We start from the raw sequence: 22543 nt of genomic DNA on the forward strand, positions 1-22543 counted from the left end.
AAATAAATAGAAGACCAGCAAATCCAGCAAAGAATTATCCACCTGCAGAATCTGTGCCAGATGCTGCAGACTTTGGTTCAGGAAGTATTCCAGTGGAGAAGCCCTTTAGGAGCAGAGGCACAAACACCAGAGTTTCACAAACCACACAGCCAGAGAGAAAGGGGGACCCGAAAGGAGAAAATCAGCACGTGCGGAGATCTCTGTCAGGTGTTGTTAGGGTCAGAGTCTGGGCCTTAACCAGCCAGGTTCCGCTACCCATCCTCAGCAGGCCAATTAAGCAAATACGTAAGAGTGAGAAGCAGAAAGCGGCGAATTACTCAACATAGCCACATTGGAAAAGGGAACCAAGACATCTGCTGATCCCCAAGACCACTTCAGAGTCCCCACATGAGGGTTAGGTTTAAAAAGAAGGCAAGAAATATGCACAGCTGAAGAGTCCTGGCCCAGGTGTGGTCCCGCCCCTCCAGACCATCACTGTCTGGGCTCCAGTCTCCCCTGTAACACGGCCTGACCTGTCACCGGAACTGTGTGAAAGAAACTCTTTCTAGGGTACAAGTGCCTCCTCTGGCCAGCACCAGACTCCAGCTCTCTCCTTCTCTAGCAGGAGATTCCTGGGCAAATTCCAGTTTCTTGGAGCGCATGATTTCAATAATCTGATAACCAAAACAGAGGGGTGCAAATTCTCTTTAGACCATCTTTATTCCTGCCAGCATCATCATACAGCCACTTCTAGGTGCTGAGACCACGCAGCTGGGGAGGGCCCCCTGAGAAGCAATCTGTCTTGTGATTCCAAGCTAGACCAAAGAACGTGGCTCCAATCCTGCTAAAGTTCCTAAGGTCCCAGGTCAGGCCACGTTGGACCCCCAGCACTTGGGAAGCAAAGGCAGGAAGATCTCTGTGAGTTCAAGGCCAGCCTGGTCTACAGAGTGAGTTCCAGGACAGTCAGAGCTACACAGGGAAAAACAATAAATAAATATAAATATATAAATAAATACCATTCTAAATACTCGGATTTTACTCTTAGAACCCAGGAAGGCCCCCTGGGGACTTTCAGACACCTTCCTTCCATCTTTCTTTTCTTTTCTTTTTTTGAGACAAGGTCTTACTTATATAGCATAAGCTGACCTTAAACTCGAAATCCTCCTGCCTCAGCCTCACAGTGCTAGGAATGCAGATGTGTGTCACCACATGGCCGGTAAGTTGTCTTAGTTCTTTTCTATCTGACCATGTCTCCACTGAGGAAAGGGGACATCTTAGGAAGTTCCCAGACTTTTCTACTAATACAGACAAGTCATGTGATCTTATTTCAGCTCTCTCACTTCTATTACCCTTAGAATATAAAAATAAAGAGGATGTGGGCTTCTAGATGGTTCAGCTGATCAAGGGGTTTGCCGCCATGCCGGAGGTCCTGAGTTCAGTCCCTGGGGCCCATACAGTGGAAGGAGAGAATGGGCATCTGAAAGTTGTCCTCCAGCTTCTGCACATCACACACATGCACAAAAATGATAAGTCAATGGAGACGCTTTCTAAAAGGATGCATGCACATTGCATTACCATGCTTGAAGGTCAACAGTTTAAGCTAAAATCAAATAGATTAAAATTCTTACCTATGGGGCTGGAAAGGTAGACCAGAGGACCTGGGTTTGATTCTTAGCACCCACATGGTAGCTCACAACTATCTGTAACTCCAGCTCCAAGGAATCCAATACCTCCTTCTGGCCTTGGGCACCAGGCATGCACATGGTACACAGACATATATGCAAGCACATGTGAAAAATCCCCACATATACAAATAAAGAAATAACTCCTTTCAGAGATTTGCTTTCCTAGTTCTGAAGTCTGCTAACATACCGTGTTATTTGTGCCTTTATGTGTGATTGCACATGTGTGCATAGAGACATATATGTGCACGTCTGTAGAAAACAAAGAGCAACTTCAGATGTCTTTCCCCAAGCACCTGTTTGTCTCTTTTTGAGACAGGGGTCTTACTATGTAGCTCTATCTGGCCTAGAGCTCGCCATGTAGACCAGACTGGCCTCAAACTCACGGATCCATTTTTCTCTGCCTCCCAGATGCTGGGGTTAAAGGAATGCACCACCAGGCCCAGCTCCACTTTGTTTTTTGAGACAGGGTCTTTCACTAGCCTGAGGCTCACCAAGTAGGCTAGGCTGGCCAACCAAGGAGACCCCAGAATCTGCCTGTCTCCCCCTCCCTAGCACTAAGATTCCAAGTGTGCACCACCACACCCAACTTGTTTGTTGTTTGTTTTTAACATGGGTCCTGAGGGTCTGTCTCAAATCATGAGATCTTGGTTTCGAGTACTCTGTTATTTAGTTGAGGTTGTTGTTTTGTTTTAATGGAGCAATGTATCTCCATTGGTGGTTGGTGTTAATTAACTATCAACTTGAGGGAATCTAGATTCCCCTCGGACACGAGCCTCTGGACATGCCTGTGAGGAATTATCTTGATTGTGTTCACCGAAGTGGGAAGACCTGCCCACTGTGAGGGTCGCCATTCCCTCCGTAGAGATGCTAGGCTGAATGAACTGAAGAAAAGGAACTCGGCTGGAGTCTTGGTGTGGCCTTGAGCCTTGACTGTGGATGAGGGGAGACAGCTGCCTTCAGCTCCTGCCACTGTGGCTTTACCCCCAAGATGGACATTACCCTGGAACCAGCAGCCAAAACACGTCCTTTCTCCCTTAAGCAGCTTTGGCCAGAGTATTTGATCACATCAACAAAAAGAAACTAAGACACTATCTTAGAAAGAGGGTTTTTGTTGTTGTTGTTTTTTTTTTCATTTCCCACAGAACCAAGTAGGTATCCAGTTCCTAAAAATTAATGTACTCAAATCTCAAAACCAAAGTCAGAATACATTTTCTCCAATCATCTTAAAAAAGACATCAAGGTTGTCAAAACTCTGAGTTTTGCAGCTGAATTTTTATTCTCTCTCTGGCCTCATTATTACAACAGACCTGTTTTCACATTCGTTCATAAGAAGATTGCTATTTTCCACACTGCCTGCCCATTATACACTGAAATCTATTTTAAAATCGAACTAGGACTTCCCTCTGAAATATTCCAAGGTGCATTACCATAGTTTCATATTGATGCATCAGCACGTCCGAATCATTATCTCACCAAGCATTACCAAAACGAGTTCATAGGGGAGACGGCGCAGTCGGTAAAGCGCTTGCTATGCAAGCGTGAGGACGTTAGTTTGAATCCCCAGCACGCACATAAAAAGCTAAGTGGAGCTTCGAGGGCCTGTCACCCCAGTACAGTGGAGGGCTGCAAAGGGAATTGCAAGGGCCTGCTGGCTGCCAGTCAAGCTCCAGGTTCAGTGAGAGACCCCATCTCAAAGCAATAAAGTGGGGGCTGGAGAGATGGCTCAGAGGTTAAGAGCACCGACTGCTCTTTCAGAGGTCCTGAGTTCAATTCCCAGCATCCACATGGTGGCTCACAACCATCTGTAATGAGATCTGGCATCCTCTTTTGTATACATAATAAATATATCTTTTTTTTAATAAAAGCAATAAAGTGTGGAGTGTGCTAGAACACTACTCCAAACATCCCCCTGACCCCTGCAGCACACACATGTAGACATGAACTCTCCACTCCCAACACACACACACACACACACACACACACTGAAGTCACTCTAGTTTAAATGAGGCAAAATATTATTTATCTTCTATGGTTTAGGGTTTAACTAAATCAGAAGCAGTTAGAAGCAACTCACAAGTGAAATGAAAGGCATGTACAGAACATGACAGGTCATGATAAACAATACAGCAGCATCCGCGTCTTACAGGCAAGAAGTTAAAGGTGGCTGGAGAGATGGCCAGTGGTTAAGGACACTTGCTGCTCTTGCCAGAGAACTGAGTTCAGTCCCCAGTATCCGAGTCCCACAACTGGCTATAACGTCAGCTGCAGGGGTTCCATGCCCTTTGGGGGCCTTCTGGGATATACAGAATTCACATGGGCACACACAGGCATACACGTAAGTAATCAGTAAAAATGAATCTTTAAAAGGGAAGTTAAAGGATGTAACTTAAATGGTTCTGTGATAAAGGAGTAAGATGGCTTTCAAAAGAAAAGGAAGAAGAAACTCTTCCATAAAGCCCTGGCCTCACAAAGACTTTTTCCATCAAAGGAAATGGAGCATTTCTAGAATAATCCACCTGATTGGGTATTATAAGTGAAGCCAAGTTTTCCTCCTCTTTTTCTCATATTACATAGCTTAAGCATATCAAACGTAGCACTATTATTCCAAAGGAAAGACTCATTCACAACCTCATACTCAGGTCCTCATTCAAACATCGGGAGGACGCTGCCGCCCTCACAGCTTCACAGGGCACGGGGACACGCCCCGAGGAGCCATCATTCTGTCTGTAAATCATCCCCCCCCCCCTTCATCCCATCCCTCCTTCTTCACATATGTAAATCACCATGTCTGATCTCCAGTCCCCCTACCAGCCACAACAACCAAATTACCCTCAAGGGACATCCATTGCCTTGTTATTTTTGGTCTCAGTATTAAAAGGGGAAGGCGAGGGGAGAGAGAGAGGCTATTATATATTTTCAAAAGTCAGAATTCTTTCTGATTAGACTTCTAGCTCACTGATAAATGTTTATTCCCTGAAACGTATTGTTTCTCTATTCTGAATATTTGGCTTTTTTAGAGCCAGGCTATTGTTTCCAATTTAATTGGAATAAATTTATAGTGTTTCCAACATAAATTGTCTCTAATAATATATGCTGAGTTTTGAAGGGAGCATTTGGTCAAATTCTAATTCCTGGCCCCTTGGGATCCAGCCCAACTTCCAGCAGCACCATCAAAGGCGGCAGAAGAGAATTTTAAACAACTTGCACACAGCCATGTCGCCTAGTGACCATGGTCCTTTCTCCTCCTCCCCTGAAGCACCTTGTGGGATGCTTAGCACATAGAACACAGATCTTTCTTCTCATCACAAAATTTATAAAAAACATATTCCCTTGTTTTCTACCATAAAAGAAAAGGAGAATCAAAAACAAAAAACAAAAAAAAAAAAGTACAATTCCTATCAAGATGGAGCTGTAGCTCGCTGCTTAGGCGTATGAACCATTGCACAATTAATAAGAATAAATAGCACAAGCGTGTTTCATAAACTGAGTGTCAATTGTGAAACCCACCCTAGAAATTCCAGATCCCCAAACGAGATCATCTCAGAATCATAAGAAATTATTTTATTTTATTTTCATGCACTAAAACCCTGAGAGAAGACCTTTTTATTTTCCTTTCATTAAAAGCATACATACGATTTCACTCCTGACCTTGCACAAGACACAATCAGGAGCGAAAGGAAAGCGCTTGCTGCAATATTGCACTCATCCAGTTACATTAGGCTCAAAACCCTAGTCTCCGGGATGTGGATTCGTCATGTCAGCCTGAGCTGGAGGCATCTGCCAAGAGACTATTTTCACTATTCGGCTGGTGCCAGCCAGAATCCACTTCCACAGACCTGCATACTGATGAGACTGAAGCTCTCAGTTATTTCTCTCCATTCCTTTCTCATACCTCTTCCCTCTGCAGAGGAGTGAAGCCGTTTTACTAATTCATAAGTACCCTGACCATCCAACCATCTAAAAAAATTTTTACTCATCAATAACAGTCAACTAAAAGCAAAGCATATCCCACAGGGGTTAGAGGGAAAGACAGACAGCGGGCGAGTATTGATTGGCAAGACTCCCTGATACTCACTGAAGGCAGCCACCGCCAGGGCCAGGGTGACAATAATGGAGAACCATGATACCCACAGTGCCTTCTTCCTGTAGTTCTGGGCTTCGTGAGGTTTCAGCCGGGTGCTGCTTTCTAGTAAACCTGAGAGAAACAGGGAGGAAAGGGGGTAAGGCATTTTCATACAACTGAACACACACAGTCAGAGCGATAGCCTCTCATCCAAAGATGGCAAACCCACAGGCCGTGGGCCAAGATGTGCTCTGTCGGGCCCACACTGTGTTTCTACAGTTCGGAGATTGTGCAGCATTAACAACAAAGCAAAGCAACAAACTTATCAAGTGTTCTGGCATCCCTTATAAAACCACAGGCCCCAGCAGCATCCAATAAGTGTTTCCACAGGACAACAGAGGCTCTCCGGGTTAGAAGAGCTCCACACACACCTCACCACTTCCCGAGGTCACACTATGCCGTCCGTCCTCTTCTGCACTTGGCTCAATAGAATTTTCTCATCCCAACAAAGCCCTTCCATTAGGGAAGAACCGTAGTAGCTAATTAGGCATCTGGGCTCCTCAGCTGTGAGCATTGATCCACTAGTACAGTCCCAATAGCAGTGTGGGATTTATACAAACCAAGGAATCATAGCCTGTACAAATGCCCTCCCGGGACCCCCAGGTAACCAGTAGCCATCAGGCCCAGTTTACACAGCATGTTTTCTCCCTCCTTTGTATGAGGCACACATTAAGCAAATAACTGATTAATCAATTAATTAAAATTTTTTAAACTCTCTCAGGGATCTAGGGAGATAGTTCATTCAATAAACTGCTTGCCATACAAGCATGAGGTCCTGAGTTTGTTTCCCCAGAATCCCTGTGAAATAGATGGGCATGGTAGCACATGCTTGTAATCCCAGCACTTTGGAAACAGGGACAAGCAGATCCTGGGGCTCACTAGCCAGCCAGTACAGCCTAGTTGATAAGTTCCAGATCAATCAGAGACTCTGTCTCAGGGTGTATAGCATTCCCAAGGGAAGACTTCTGAGGTTAAACTACACCCACATGTGCATGCACACACACATACACATACTATCGGAATATGAAAGTACAGTAAAACTGCTAATGCATCCTAGGAAGGCTTCGGTACAACAGGTTTTCTTTATCTCCTATGCTTTGCACATAAGGAGCCCCTGACAAGAGCAGGAATCTGTGACAACTCACCAGCGATGCTTACTTAACCATCTCCAGGTTGACCTTGATTTGTACTTCTTTCTTATCCTTTAAGAATAAAGTTGTAGGGGCTGGAGAGGTGGTGAAGAGCACACACTGCTCTTGCAGAGGACCCAAGTTTGATTCCCAACACCCATATCAGGCAGCTCCCAACTGCCTGTAACTCCAGTGCCAGGGGATCTGATGTCCTTCTGTTCTCTTCATATGCAGACATATACACATACCATAAATAAATAATAATAATAACAGTATTTTTAAAAAAAATAACAAAATTGTAACCAGGCAGTGGTGGCACATGTCTTTAATCCCAGCACTTGGGAGGCAGATCTCTGAGTTCAAAGCCAGCCTGATCTACAGAGAGAGTTCCAGGACAACCAGGGCTACACAGAGAATCTCTGTCTCAGAAAAAAAAAAAAAAAGGAGGAGGAGGAAGAAGAAGGAGGAGGGAGAAGAAAAGAAGAGGAGGAGGAAGAAGATGATGATGATTATATGTGCTTAGTTACCAGAGAGCCAAAATATCAGTCATGCATCTTATACAACTAAAAGCCAATTGTGCCAGCTCTGGCTACATAATGTATCTTTCAGAGATTGGGCAGCCTCATCACGCTAGCTACAGACCATGATGAATAAACAGGTAAAGCTTAGGCACCATGTGTAAAATACCACAGTGTGAGATGTATCACACCTGAGCACCATTCATTCACCTGACTGACCACCACTACAGGAGCAGAAAGGATGGGGGACTATTCTTCCTCTATAATTAGGGTCATGACCAACACACCTACAAGACAGGTTAACATGAGGGAAAAATGTATAACAAATGTATTAAGACAAAGACCCATGTGATGGGTTAGAGATGTAGCTCAGTCAGCAGCCAGCAGCCTGGCACCCATGAAGCCCCGGGTTCCATCCATAGCACTGTATAACTAGACATGGTGGTGAATGACTGAAATCCCAGCACGCAGGAGGTTGAGGCAGGATCAGAAGTTCAGTGTCACCTTCAGATACATGGGGAGTTCCAGTGCAGCCTGGGATACATGAGACTCCATCTCAAAAATTAGTAAGACCCACAGTTAGGACCGTGGGGAGGGAAGGACAGAAGAAAAGGTGAGAGGAAAGGAGAGGGAGGAGGAGGGAGAGGGGAGGGGAGGGGAGGGAGGGAGAGGAAGGGTGAATTGAGAGAGATCGATCCTATGTGACATGGAAGGCTTCAGAAATAAAGACCCGAAAGCCAAGGGGAGCTATTTTTATGCTCAGATTCAATGAAAAATGCATATCCCTGTGGAGACAAGATTAGACAGGAGATGAACGAGATGAACGAGGCAGAGACTCAACAAGACCTGCCTGCTCCAAGTCTCGGGGTTCCCTGTAAGACACGGATGGGATGAGCCTGGGACAGGATGCCTTCTGGAATGAGGGCTTTTGATTCATTCACCAGTAGACAAGGGCAGCCGGAGAGTTTCTCTATGACCAGTTCTTACACCTGGGGGTGTGCAAAACAGTAATTCTTGGGCTTATGGTTATCTTTGAGGGAAGAGGGTTGGATTTCTACCCTATTTTGTTGGTTTTGGTTTTGGGGGGGTTTTTTGTTTGGTTTTGGTTTTGGTTTTTTTGATTTTTTGAGACAGGGTTTCTCTGTGTAGCTTTGCGTCTTTCCTGGATCTCAGGCTGGCCTCGAACTCACAAAGATCTGCCTGCCTCTGCCTCCCGAGTGCTGGGATTAAAGGCATGCGCCACCACCGCCTGGCTGTTTTTTTAAGATTTGGAATTTTTTAGTGTGTGTGGTTGATATATTGTGCATCCCAATAAACTTATCTGGGGGTCAGAGAACAGAACAGCCACTATATTAAACATAGGTTTAGGTAGTGGTAGCACATGCCTTTAATCTTAGCATTCTGGAGGCAGAGATCCATCTGGATCTTTGTGAGTTCAAAGCCACACTGGAAACAGCCAGGCATGGTGACACACGCCTTTAATCCCAGGAAGTGATGGCAGGAAGCAGAAAGGTATATAAGGCATGAGGACCAGGAACTAGAGCCCCTTTAAGCTTTTAGCTTTTAGCAGCAGTTCAGCTAGATCCATTTAGATGAGGACTCAGAGGCTTCCGGTCTAAGGAAACAAGATCAGCTGAGGAATTGGCAAGGTGAGGTTGGATGTGGCTTGTTCTGTTTCTCTGATCTTCCAGCATTTACCCCAATACCTGGCTCTTGGTTTGTTTTTATTAATAAGACCTTTTAAGATTCGTGGGGGCTGGAGAGATGGCTCAGAGGTTAAGAGCACTGCTTGTTCTTCCAAAGGTCCTGAGTTCAATTCCCAGCAACCACATGGTGGCTTACAACCATCTGTAATGAGATCCGGTGCCCTCTTCTGGCCTGCAGGGGTGTGTGCAGACAGAACACTGTATACATAATAAATAAATAAATCTTTAAAAAAAAAAAGATTCGTGCTACAAGTGTGTGTGTGTGTTGCGCGTGCGCACATGTATACACTGGCATGTATGGGTTCATGTGCACATGTATGTGCACGTGTTTGGAGGTCAGAGGTTAACCTCAGGTGTTGTCCCTCAGACACCATCTGCCACACATCTTGTGACGGTGTCTCTCACTCGGAGCTCACCTACTCAGCTCAGGCTGGCTGGCCAGTGGGCCCCAGGGACCTGCCCATCTCCACCTCTTCGGTGCTGGGGTTACAAGCATGGGCCACCACATTCAGCATTTTTTCACATGAGTTCTGGGGATACAACTCAGGCCCTCCTCTTGCAAGGCAAGCACCTTACCAACTGAACCATCTCCCCAGCCTGGAATTCATTTCTATGGCCACCCTTGGGGTGCAAAGGAGACGGGAAGAAAAAGGACAAGGGGAAGCTTTGCTTCTAAGGCCTTCCAGAAACCTTCGGCTCAAAGTGCCCAGCAGCCAAAGTAGCTTGCTTTGGGGAATCATCTTCTGAGCCCCACCACTGCCAAAACTGTATCCTCTTAAAAAATTGTAACAGCTGAATACAGTGGCATGTGCCTTTAATCCCAGCACTCAGGAGGCAGAGGCAAGCCAATCTTTGTGAGCTCAAGGCCAGCCTGGTCTACAGAGTGTGTTCCAGGACAACCAGAGCTACATAATGGAGAGACCCTGTCTCAACACACACATACACACACACACACACACACACACAGAGAGAGAGAGAGAGAGAGAGAGAGAGAGAGAGAGAGAGAGAGAGAGAGAGAGAATTATAACAAAGACCCAGCTGAACTACCTCAGTCCTGTCATCCTTGAACAGGGCTCACACAAAGCCAGCAGGACTTTGGAGCCGTGCTTTGTGAGCAGGCAGCCCAGTAGACATCAGAGTGAGTAGAACCAAGTGGGGAGGGACGCTTGCTTATATAGGACCGGAGGGTAAATGAGAAAGCAAGCCGGAATTATCATCCCCATCTTCACCAATGCACTGGGAAAGTGTCCTCAGACTTCCTTCATTAATTCAGAAATGGGGTACAGTGTTTGCCTACCACGCACAAGGCCGGGTTCTAACCCTAGCACCAAATGAAATGGGCACGGTGGTAGACAACTAAGATCCCAGCCCTCTGCAGATGGAGGCAGAAGATTAGGAGTTCAAGGTCATCTTCAGCTGTTCAGTGAGATTGAGAACAGCCTAGGCTACATGACATCTATCTCCAAATAGTAAATAAATAAGTGCCCTTGGATGGGAAGAAGACAGGCCTCTTGTCTTAACACATTCTGCTGTGGGTCCTGGTGCCTTCAAATGATAACTCAACATCACAGTTCTCTCACTTCCGGGGCTCTAGAAAAATATCTAGAAAATTTTACTTCTGACTGCAATCACTCTTGTGTCCAAGGAAAGCTATAACCTAGATAAACAGGCCCATACACCTCTAAAAAGCTCCCTTCCCTTCTCCCCAATGAGTTAAAAGTCTATCTAGAGAGATGGTTCAGTGGGTAAGGGGCCTGCCATCCAAGCCTGAGGGCCTGGGTTCAGATCCCAGGAACCCACACAAAAGACAGACGCAGAGGCAGACATGCTCATAACCTTAGTGCTGGGGAGGTGGAAGCAGGAGTGCATGGGACTTGCTGGCTAGTTTAGCTGAAAAGGCAACTCCAAGTTCAGTGAGAGACCCTGTCTTGAAAAACAAGGCAGACTGAGATTTCATCTAGAAATGTCAGAGACGTCTCATCAACATGGCTGCCTAAACAAGATCTCAACAAGGATGAGGAGAGCAGACATGCTAACATGGAAGGGGAAATCATCTGAGGTGTCACCCCTAGACCAAGAACCACAGGCAACCCCGGGAACATTGAGAGCAGGGAAAACAGCCTTCTCTAGGGAGGAGTCCGGAAAACCGGTTACCAAGTGATCAGCCCTGAAATCATACATACAAGTAACATTAGACTGACTGAGTAGGTTGTACTCATACATAATAACAGTTAAAGAAACAGAGCGTGTAAATTTGAGAGAAAATAAAGAGGGTTGTTCATGGGAAGGGTTGGAGGAAGGAAAGAGAAAAAAAAACTATGTACTTATATTCTAATTTGATTTTTTTTTTTTTATGTAAAGGACTCCAAAACTGGTGTTTCGGGGTTTTTGTTTTTGTTTTGTTTTTTTAAAAGGAAGTGAAATAAAATTTAAGAAGAATTTTATTTTTTGGTTTTTCAAAACAGAGTTTCTCTGTGTAACAGCACTGGCTGTCCTGTAACTCACTCTGTAGACCAGGCTGGCCTCCAACTCACAGAGATCCGCTTGTCTGTGCCTTCCAAGTGTTGGGATTAAGGCGTGTGACACACACACACACACACACACACACACCCCTCTGGATTTAAAAAGAAATTTTAAGTTGACCTACTTTACAGAAAAAAAAGTGTGTGTGTGTGTGTGTGTGTGTGTGTGTGTGTGTGTGTGTGTGTGTATGTGGTGGAGCGCAGTCAAGAAAGACGCTAGACATCGACCTCTGACCTACACCTGTGTGTGCACACACACACACACAGAAAGAAAGAGAGGAGAGAGAGAGAGAGAGAGAGAGAGAGAGAGAGAGAGAGAGAGAGAGAGAGAGAGAGAGAGAACACATATGCGTGTGCTTTCTTCCTGGTCCGTTGGTTTCAGGAGAAGTGAAACTACACCACTTTCGTACCAGCTCAAACGAATGGCTCATTTGCCAGGCATTCTGACAGCACCCATTTCCAGAGGTTTGTCCAGTGGGAGCAAAAGTACAACCCCTTTAAGAAGCTGGTTTACTTTACCATGGGGGACAGCCATTCCCGGGTACACCCCTGCTCATTCTGCCCGTTCTGCCGCATTTTTTATTTCTCCTTCCAGAGCTGGCTGCCTTCACCAGCACACCTGGCCCTGACCACGCCTGTAAGCACTTCCTCTGGCCCCCCACCAGGACGGCACTCCTTCTGGGAGATTCAAGTGGAAGCCATAGGGGGCTGGACCACCTGCCTCAGTGGCTTTGGGCTTTACTGAGGCAGGAGGACTGGAAGTCCTTCCCCAGACCTGACCTTCCTGGTGGCTCCCCTGGGAGACTGTAAGGTCGAGGAGGGGAAAAAACATCAAGTCGCTATAACGCAAACGCTGTTCAAAAGAGGAAGGACTTTTCTCTTTCGATGCAACTGTGCTTATCTCTTCATTTCCTTTCTAGAAACTGCAGCTGCGGGGCTCACAAGGTGGCTTCGTGGTAGAGTACTCGCCGAACAAACAGGAGAACCTGAGTTCGAGCCCCAGAACCTACAAGAAAACGCAGGAATGGCGGTGCACGCTCGGGTCCTGGAAGCTCACTGGCCAGGGAGTGGAATGAACCAGGTCCAGATCAGTGAGAGCATCTGTTCCCAAAATAAGCTGACAGCACATGAGGAGTAACACTGAAGTTACCTCTGCCCTCTACACACCAGCACCCCGACACAAAAATAACATGTACATACTAGATGCCTGCATGGCTGATACCAAGAAAGGGCATTTTCTACGCCCCCAAAGTAAAGTGACTGGTCTCCACACTGGCCCTTCTGCATCCATGCCAGATGCTTGCACACTCACAAGCCACAGGGATGTGGGGGAAGGGTGGGGGTTCAGACAGCAAGGTATCTATCACAAGTGGGAGCCAGGCAGGCTAGCCCAACAGAAACTAAGACAGGCCTCAGGTCCACGTGCGAGCGCTGCAGCCTCCCTGCCCACAGATGGCTTCCAACAGTGGAATTTTAACCTAACTTCAATTCCATAATGTGGGTCTGACAATGCCAGGGATGTGTTAATGAAGGAAGGCGGGGGCAATATACCGGAAGATGTTATTTCCTCAGTAGTCTGAACGACTTGTCATCGATTTCTCCTACTGTTTATCCTGTTTTATTGCTCTCACTCTCCTTGGGTTTGAGTTTCACTCTGCACTCAAGACTGGCCCAGAATTTGGTGTGTAGCCCAGGCTGGCCAGGAACTCACAGTGATCCTTCTGTTCCTGTTTCCCAAGGGCTGGTTTTCCAGGCCCGAGTCCCCACACCAGGCCACTGAGCTTTACTTCTCTGCAGAAAGGTGTTTTTGTTGTTTTCTGTTTGTTTTAGTTAGATGGGCAGCTGGAGGAAAGTACTTTAAAAAGTCTATAGCTCTATAAGGTGGGCCCACATCCTAAGGTTTGGGACAAAATGATAGAAAAGGTTTGGGACAAAATGATAGAAAATGGTTATTATAGAAGGGGAGAGGGAACCCCTAAGATCAATTGGGCCTCTCTCTCTCTCTCTCTCTCTCTCTCTCTCTCTCTCTCTCTCTCTCTGTGTGTGTGTGTGTGTGTGTGTGTGTGTGTGTGTGTGTGTGTGTGTGTGTTAGTTCCTGAAGGTCTTAAACTACATAGTGCTTCTTTGCTTCCTGAACCACAGGCTCACCCAGCTGTCACAGCAGTGTTGGGACATTCTGAGCTCGCTGGAATTCTGAGAAATAGCCCATATCACTTCTAAGAAGAAAATGTCTCCCACAATCCCAAACCATCAGTTATAAAGCAACTCTCCAATAGGAATCAGAAGGGGTCCGCCCTAGGGTTCTACCACCTCAGGAGGAAGTCAACACAAAAAAAAAAAAATAATATGGAAGGTGCAGCAGGAGTGCCCCTCCCCCACACCCTGTGGGGACTGGGCCTACAGAAAGCCACTGCATCCAGGGAGAGCTGGAGACCAGGGGGTGTTCCTCTTCCCCAGTTCCTGTCGCTGGTGGGAAGGAGGTCACAACCCATGAACCATTCCCAAGAGATAGCAAAAGAAGAAAAAAAAAGAAAAAGAAAAAAGAAAAAAAAGATATAGGAAAGATAAAATGACACAAACATGTAAAATATTACAACCAACCTCCCAGGAGGCTTCTGATTTGTTTAACTGGAGTCTTCATTTATCATTAACTCTTTGCGGCCAGGGATGGGTGGAACAAAAGAAATGTCACAGCGACTTTCAGCAGCTCAAAAATGGCATAGAACCCTGGGTTCTGTGGGAGACACCATTCATCCTAACAGAGAGGTTGTGTGTGATAAGTGAGCTTCCACACAGCACTGGTTTATGAACAGCGAATGCTTTCAGGAGACAATATAATAGAAAATGAAGTTCATTTGACCACTGACAGAAAACCTAAAGAATGCATTCAGAAGAGGTTTTTGTTGTGCTTTGTTGTAATTTAACGCTGAAGCATGGCCTCTAGATATTGATAAATATCAATTCATCCTGGCATGGGTTTCTTGTCTGTCCTTCTACAGGGGTTGGGAGAGACTGACCGGCTCTTAACAGATAACCCGCAATGCTACAGAATTAAGCCCAACGCCAGGTTTCCGTCTTTCTCCAATGCAAAATGTTTAAACCTTGCAATAGGAGTTACTACGGGTTAAAGGTAATTCTCACACCCTTAATTAAAGTGAGAGGTTCTTCTGGGTTTCTGACGATGCCACCCACTCTCCTGTCTCCAAGGCTATCCAGTTCTGTGGGAACAAGGAATGAACCTGCAACACGGGTGCAGAACTCGTTCCAAGCTGGAGCGGCTCCAGATCCCCACACAGCATCTCTGCCGCTTCTCAGGGAAATCTGTTTCCATGTCATCCTGTTTCACACGCTACAATTCGGAATCTCTAAGGAAGAGATCCTGCATCCCAACACGAAACCGGAATATAGAGATGTACAAGGTACTAAGAATAGGACAGAAACCTGCTGGAACTAAAATAATATAAGCACTCTACAGTCGACAGATGAAAGCTTCCAAGAAAGAAAAAAATGAGTAGAGGTGTACAGAGCCGGCTGCCTGGGAAGGGCCTGGCTGCAGAGACCCCAAATCCGCCACCCACGGTTTTAGCGGAACCGTTGATAATTTTTGAGGGGTCCAATTCGGAAGCAGCGAGAAAGAGGAAAAGGTGTAGTAGATTGCAGTCTCCGCAAAGAATCCAAGCCGAGGGCCGCGAGAGCAGGATGGGGAAGGAGAGCCAGGCAGGATGAGTGGGGGAGCCCTGGCGTTCGATGCAGGCCCCCTAAGAGGACTGGCCGTGGACGGGAGGTGAAGATGCCTTCCAGGCAATGCACGGGTCCAAGGCCAGCGTCCACGGAAGGACTCTGAGAGCTGGACTCACGTTCTCCAGGAAGTATCAGCTTTGGGTAGCATCTGTGCAGGCCAGGCTGGCGGCCAGAAGCCCCCAAACCCCAACCTCTCTGTCAGCACCACGGTGGGACGGTGACCGCTATGACCCAGGACCTCAGGGAGTGTCCGGCCCGAGCGAGTGCAGAGGCTAAGAGGACCCTGGCTGCCACCTTATGGGGCAGTCTAAGCAAGCAAAAAGAAGTTTCCCCGGGTGACTGGCGGGGCTCGCGTGGCGGGATGCATTGAAACCCACGTCTCCCGGCACGGAGATGAACCCCCTCGGTCCCCTATAAGCTACCAAAAACCCTGTCTGCAAACTTTTCCCGCGGACACCGGACAAGGCTGGGCTAGGATCCGCCGGGATCGGGAACCTGAAAGGGGGGTCCCAGGAGGCGCGGCTGCCTGGCCCGCACGGATCCCGAGAGGTGGGACTGTGGCCTCTGCTCTCCGCGCTGAGCCCCGCGTACCGGGGACAGGTGGCTTCCGAGAGGCGGAGGGGAAGGGGCCCGGGGCGGTGGCAGCTCACCTCGATCCTCCAGCCCGTCGCTAAACTGGCCGCTCTCGCTGATCCGCGGCTGCCGCTCCTCGTCCGGCTGCACCGAGGAGCTCGCCGGGGCCGGGCTGGGGGCGGGGGCGGCGGTCGAGGGCGCGTGGCCCCGCGGTGGCGGCCTCGGGACTCCGGGGCCAGGGGGGCTGCGGCGATCGCTGCCCGGGGCCGGCTCCATGGCGCCGGGGCTGCAGATCCCCCGAGGAGACGCCGAGCGCGGCAGGGACACGAGTCCGAAGTGACCGGGACCGAGGGCGCGGAGAGAGAGCTTCACCCCGACCGCGGTGAGCGGCAGGTCCGCCGCTAGCTCGTGGCGTGTGGCGGAGGCTGGGGCCGCGCTGTCGCCGCTGCGCTCCGCCCCCGGGGGCAGGTGAGGGTGGCAGGGACCCGCCCCGAGGCGTTGAGCCCGGGCACCGGAATCGATGCACCGAGGCGGGTGGAGAGGGAGGAGGACCCCGGGACGGGCCAGGCGCACGGAAGCCAAGGGACTGTCAGGGGGCGTGGGGACCAGCCTGCGGCTAGCGCAGGGCTGAGCGAGGGCGTGGCGGAGGACGCGCCCCCCACTCGCGTCGCGGATTGGTGCCCGGGAGGAACCCTTCCACCCTAATTGCTCTGCAGTCGTCCGAGCCGGTGGCCGCGCGCGCGTGGGCAGGAGAGAGAGCGTCGCAGCTCATCCCTCTTTCTCTAGCGGATCCAAGCAGGCTCCAGGGGCTGCACCGGTCCCCGCCTGCCCAGCCCGGTATCAGAATTCACCTGTCCCCAAGCCTATACCTCCCCTGCCTTTAAAAGGCTTTCCCTCTTTTCCCAATTTCTCTTCAGCAACTTAGATGGAGGTATTGTTGGAATAGTGGCTTCCCCCCATTGCGACTATCCCTGGGCCTTTTCCATCCGACACCAGCTCATTTCCCTCTCTGGACATCCAAGATCGGTCCCCCCTGAAGACTCCGTTGCCTGCTGGTGCTTCATCCATGTTTCCACCTCTGACCTGACAACTTCATACCCTTGGGCGTTGGGGCGGGTCTTCCCAATGAAGCCGAGACCTGGTCCACAGGGCCTGCCCGGGAGGAACCGCCGGCGAACCGGCTTCGGATAGCGTTCACATCCGAGCTCTAGAGAGTTCAGATTTTATCAATAGGTTGATGTCAGTCTCTGAATTTAATCTGAGTGCTCTAGCATGCCAATTTCTTCATTTTGAGGAATCCACCCCGTTTTCTCGCCAGAGTAACCGGCTTCCTTTCTGGTTTCTGCTCTGCCGGTGATCATGGAAGTCAGGGCAGGATTTAAACGTCTCTGCAGGGTTCCGGAGATGAAAAGGGGGTCATATTCTGTTGGGATCAGATCTGAGTGATCCCAGTCCCCTTTCGGGGTGTGTGTGTGTGTGTGTGTGTGTGTGTGTGTGTGTGTGTGTGTGTGCTTTTAACAATAATTTCGACTATAAACTGAAAGCGTCGAACTAGGTCATTTCAGCAGCCCCATCTTTTCCCAAAAGAAAAAGAATCACGCCATGCTTGCTAGGCTCTATGGCGCGCGCGCGCACGTGCACACACACACACACACACACACACACACACACACACACACACACACACACACGCTTACAGTTTCTATCCCCTGGTTCTGACGCTGCCCTCGATAACAATGCTTCAAATGTACAGAGGCCTCTGTTCTCTCACATCCTGGACTGCGGGGAGGGAGTTGCTCCAGGTTATTCCACTGGATGTCCTGTCAATGGCTCTCAAAGAATCACCTGGCTACCAAGAACAAAACTACGCAGACCTCCGCACTGCTGGAGGTCGATGTCACAGACTGCGACAGAGTTGGCCCAGACCTTAGCGCGAGGGTTTCTTTTTTTTTTTTTTTTCTTTTTTTTTCTCCATTCCCTCCTTATTCTGCTTCTGGAAAAACCACATTTTCTTTTTCACTGTGGTGCTGGGGTCGGGGAGGATGGATTATTAGCACAGGCTTTAGCACGGAGCCACATCCGCACCTCTAATCTGTCTGTTTGTGTTTATTTGTTCGTTATTTTAACAAGCATTTCTCCTTTGCTCTGATTCAATTGATCTTGAGAACTGGCTAGAAGTCTTGGAACACACACACACACACACACACACACACACACACACACACACTCGCTATTCAGCAGGCCCGCTGACAGAAGAATCATTGTTCTGGTTCCTCACTTGGTTTTGTACCCAGAGCATCATCTCACATGTCAAGGTGCGGGTGAGCAAACTAGGGTTCATCGTGCTCCCTCGTGTTCGGTACTCGAGCCAAGTCAGGACTTGGAAGGCAAGGAAGAGGTTTCAGAAGCAAGAGCTGCTGTAAGCGTCTCCTGCCTTTTATGTTCCAGCTCCCTGCAAAACAAGCCCCTGCCGATTCACTGGGAGATTATATTAGTTGCATTCTTGGAGCGAGACCCGTGTGTCGGGCACCTTGCTCCGCGTTCCACAAGCATTCCCCCCCGGTTCAGCAACCGCACAATTAGCAGCAGCTCCGCCCCCTAGGGGACATCCTGGAGAAGTGCGGGTGCTTTCTTTGAGGCCACACAGGAGCTATGTAAGCCAGCCTGGATCTTCGATTCTGTGAAAAGGGGCTTCCAATCACGTTAGAACTTTAACTGTGTTTTATATGTGAACATGAAATAGGTTGCCATCTTTTGAATGTACACAGACGTTTCTAGAAACACAACTCACATGCAAGTCTAGGGAGATGGAACTTGTGCTGGCTAGTCTTATGTAAACCTGACACACAAACTAGAGTTATTTGGAAGGAGGGAACCTCAAGTGAGGAAATGCCTCCATGATATCTGGCTGTAGGCATTTTCTCAATTAGTGATCAACGGGGCCAGGCCCAGCCTATGGTGAGTGGTACCATCCCTGGGTAGGTGGTCCTGGGTTCTCTAAGAAAGCAGGCTAAGCAAGCCATAGGGAGCAAGCCAGTAAGCAGCACCCCTCCATGGCCTCCATAGCCTCTGCACCTGCCTCCAGGTTCCTGCCCTGTTTGAGTTCCTGTCCAAACTTCCTTTGGTGATGAGCAGCAATATGGAAGTGTAAACCAAATTAACCCGTTCCTCCCCAATTTGCTTTTGGGCCATGATGTTTCATTGCAGCAAAAGAAACCCTAACTAAGACAGAACTCTTCTAATATTGGGAAATCGGGACACTGAAGGCAGTCCCATTTCACCACATCTGAGTCAGCAGTCAGCATATCTGTGCCCATCATATGTATACCTGCTCCAGGCCAAGGAATTTCATGTGTGTTTAGGAATATATTTTATCTCAACACACTAACCATGAAGAAAAAACAATGCCAATAATATTCTAGAGTCTTGTCATCCTCCTGCTCCTAAATCATCAGTAGATCCAGACATCTGAGTACTGCCGGCTTCCAGTACAGCCCTGAGTGGTCATTTATCATGGCAAATGCACATTAATTATGTATGGTGCTACTTTTGTTCTTCTGCTATCACATAGATAATTATATTGATTTTTACAATTAGATAGGTATTAGCCATAGATTCTCTTCACAGTCACAACAGTGAGTGGTCCTAAAGAGAGGAGAGAGAGAGAGAAAGAGAGAGAGAGAGAGAGAGAGAGAGAGAGAGAGAGAGAGAGAGAGAGAGAAGAGGCATGGCTCTTGCAGAGGACCAGAGTTCACTTCTCAACACTCACACTGGACAGCTCTCAACCACCAGCCACCCCAGCTCCAGGGGATCTGATGCCCTCTTCTGGCCTCTGAGGACACTTGCACTCATGTGCACATACCCACACACAGACACACACAGATACCCATAATTAAAAAGAATCAATCATTTAAAAAGACTTTTTTTAAGGGAGTAAACCCTTCCAGCAGGAACCTGCAAAGGAGGCGGAGCATGGTTGCAGTAAATGAACCAAGCAAGGGATTAAGAAAGAAGAGTGGGGCGTAGGGGGCAGCCCTTGATAATGTTTAAGTCTTATGCAAACTGAAAACTGTTCTAAACAATAAAGTCAACTTCATTTTGTTTGAGACAGGCTGTCATGTGGCCCAGGCTGGCCTAGCAGTCACTATGTACCTGAGGCTAACTCTGAACTTCTGATCCTTCTGCCTCCACATCTCAGGAACTGGTATTGCAGGCATATGCCGCAATGCCCAGCAATGCCAACCGAGCCAGCGAACCACCCAGCCCCTCTTTTTATGTCTCGTATAAACACCAGCAACACCGAAGAGCATTGCCCTAGAAGACAAGTAAGTAGTCCAGGGCTGGGTACAAGGAGCTCACTGTATGATGGTACTGGAGTGTCTGTGCTGGGGGCAGAGTCCACTGCAGCGGCATCTACACAGAGAGCCCTAAGATCTCTTGAAGAGTGGCAAGTGCATATGTATATGAACTGTGCCTGTGCTGGGGAGTACTACATTTATAAACTCTTTATAATAATAATAATAATAATAATAATAATAATAATAATAATAATAATAAAGCACAAACTAGGTCACGACGACCACAGAACACTTAGAGAGATGACACGTTTATGGGAAGCATTATTTACTTTAGAGGTTTTGTATGTAAAACCTTCTGCTGTCAGCCCTCAGGTCCAGGGCTCTGTCCCTGTGTCTCCACCAACCACAGGCCACAGGAGATATTTATAGTTTTAAATTGTACTTCTACTGAACCTGCATAGATCTCTCTCTTCCCAACCCCGTGTGTGTGTGTGTGTGTGTGTGTGTGTGTGTGTGTGTGTGTGTGTGTGTAAGCCAGAGGAAAACCTCATAGGCTGCTCCTCAGACACTGTCTACTCTTTATTTTTCCTTCATGTCAGGGTCTTTCCCTGGTCTGGAACTCGCCAAATACTCTAGATGGGATCCACCCGTCTCTCCTTCTCCAATGTGTACCATCTATCCAGCTTTTAAAATATCGGTTCTGAGGATTGAATTCAGGCCCCTGTGCTTACAAAGGGAGCACACCGAATTATTCTCCCCAGCCCAGAGAAATTTTTTTCTCCTCATTATTCCTAAACAATACAGTGTAACAACCATTTACATAACATGAACTTTATTATGAATGTGGTGGTCAGTTTTCAACTTGACATAACCTAGAATCACCCAGAAAGAGAGTCTCAGTGAAACACTGTCTAGATCAGTGGTTCTCAATCTATGAGTTATGACCTCTTTGGGGGTCACATATCAGATATCCTGCATATCACATATGTACGTTATGATTCATGACAGTAGCAAAATTATAGTTATGAAGTAACAACAAAATAATGTTATGTTTGGGGGTCACCACAACATGAGGAACTGTATGAAAGGGTCCCAGCATTAAGAAGGTTGAGAACCCCTGGTCCAGATCGTGCGGGCCTATGGGCGTGTATGTAAGGACTAAGGGTGTGGGCTCTGTATGTAGCACTATGGGCAATCTATCATCGTGATGGATGAAGACCTTCCAATGTGCTACTTTGGGGTCATTCACATTCCTTGATAGGATGACCCCTCACCCATGTGCTGTAAGTAAACCCAATAAACTCACTGGTTCCCCAGGGTGAACTATGGTCAAATTATAATTTTGTCTGTCGTTAGGACCTTAGGTAGCAGGAGTAAATGTCCACATCTCCCTGCCAGGGAAAGAATTTTAGTAAAAAATATACAATAATTCACAACGATTAACAGAATACCTGGATAGTAACCCGTGAGTAGAAATTTTATTCAATTGAATAAAAATGAATATAGAAATAAAGACAAATGCCTCTGAAAAGTGATTATTAGATAAAGATGGTGCTTCAAACCAGATGGGAAAAATGAATCCTTCAGTGCATGGTGTTGGAACAGCAAAGTTGTCCCTGGGGGAAAAAAATGTCTCCTCCATGTGACCTCTGAACCCAATAAATTCCAGAGGAATCCAGACTGAAATATAAAGAATCAAGATTATAAAAGTTGAACAAATTCCAACAGAAGATGAGAATGTAAATATGGAAACACCAAGTAATATACAAAGCTGGCAAGCCATAAAGTTATTGATGTATTTGGCTTGATAAAATAAAATATTTTCTGCACAGTAACGGATATCACAAGCAAAGTAAAACAGACAGGCGCCAGGCTGGAGAAATACAATGATTGAGCAGTTACTTTTCTTAATATGTGGAGTGCTTCTAAGTCAATTTTATTTCACTTTCTTTTTTATTAAATTTGTTTCTACATTTCATATATATGTACTGTATTTACATCGTTTCTCACCTCCCTTTCTTCCCTCCAAACCCTCTCAAGTTCTCCCCATTTCCTCTCAAATTCATGGCATATATATATAATATATATATATAACCTGTTGAGTCTATTCAGTGTTACTTGTATGCATACATTTTTAGGGCTAACCACTTGGTATTGGACCTTCAATTAGGAGATTTATGCCTTGGGAAGACTAATGCCCATCCCTCTGCAGTCACTAATCGCCTGTCGTTGTTCCTCTTGGGTGGGGCCCTGAGAGATTTCCCACAT

General features: G+C 47.3%; 1 protein-coding gene across 1 annotated transcript in view; it reads right to left on the reverse strand.

Moving 5' to 3' along the window:
• Positions 1 to 17019, reverse strand: part of Tmem163 (transmembrane protein 163) — a 185311-nt gene extending 168292 nt beyond the window's left edge. Inside the window, exons 1-2 of the mRNA XM_042258037.2 lie at positions 16055 to 17019; positions 5740 to 5859 (exon numbers count right to left, since the gene is read on the reverse strand). Coding sequence (XP_042113971.1) covers positions 5740 to 5859; positions 16055 to 16253 — 319 coding nt within the window. The 5' untranslated portion in view covers positions 16254 to 17019. The remainder of the gene's footprint in view (positions 1 to 5739; positions 5860 to 16054) is intronic.
• Positions 17020 to 22543: the final 5524 nt, after the last annotated feature.

The sequence above is a fragment of the Peromyscus maniculatus genome, chromosome 11 (genome assembly GCF_049852395.1).
Source record: "Peromyscus maniculatus bairdii isolate BWxNUB_F1_BW_parent chromosome 11, HU_Pman_BW_mat_3.1, whole genome shotgun sequence".
Classification (NCBI taxonomy): domain Eukaryota; kingdom Metazoa; phylum Chordata; class Mammalia; order Rodentia; family Cricetidae; genus Peromyscus; species Peromyscus maniculatus.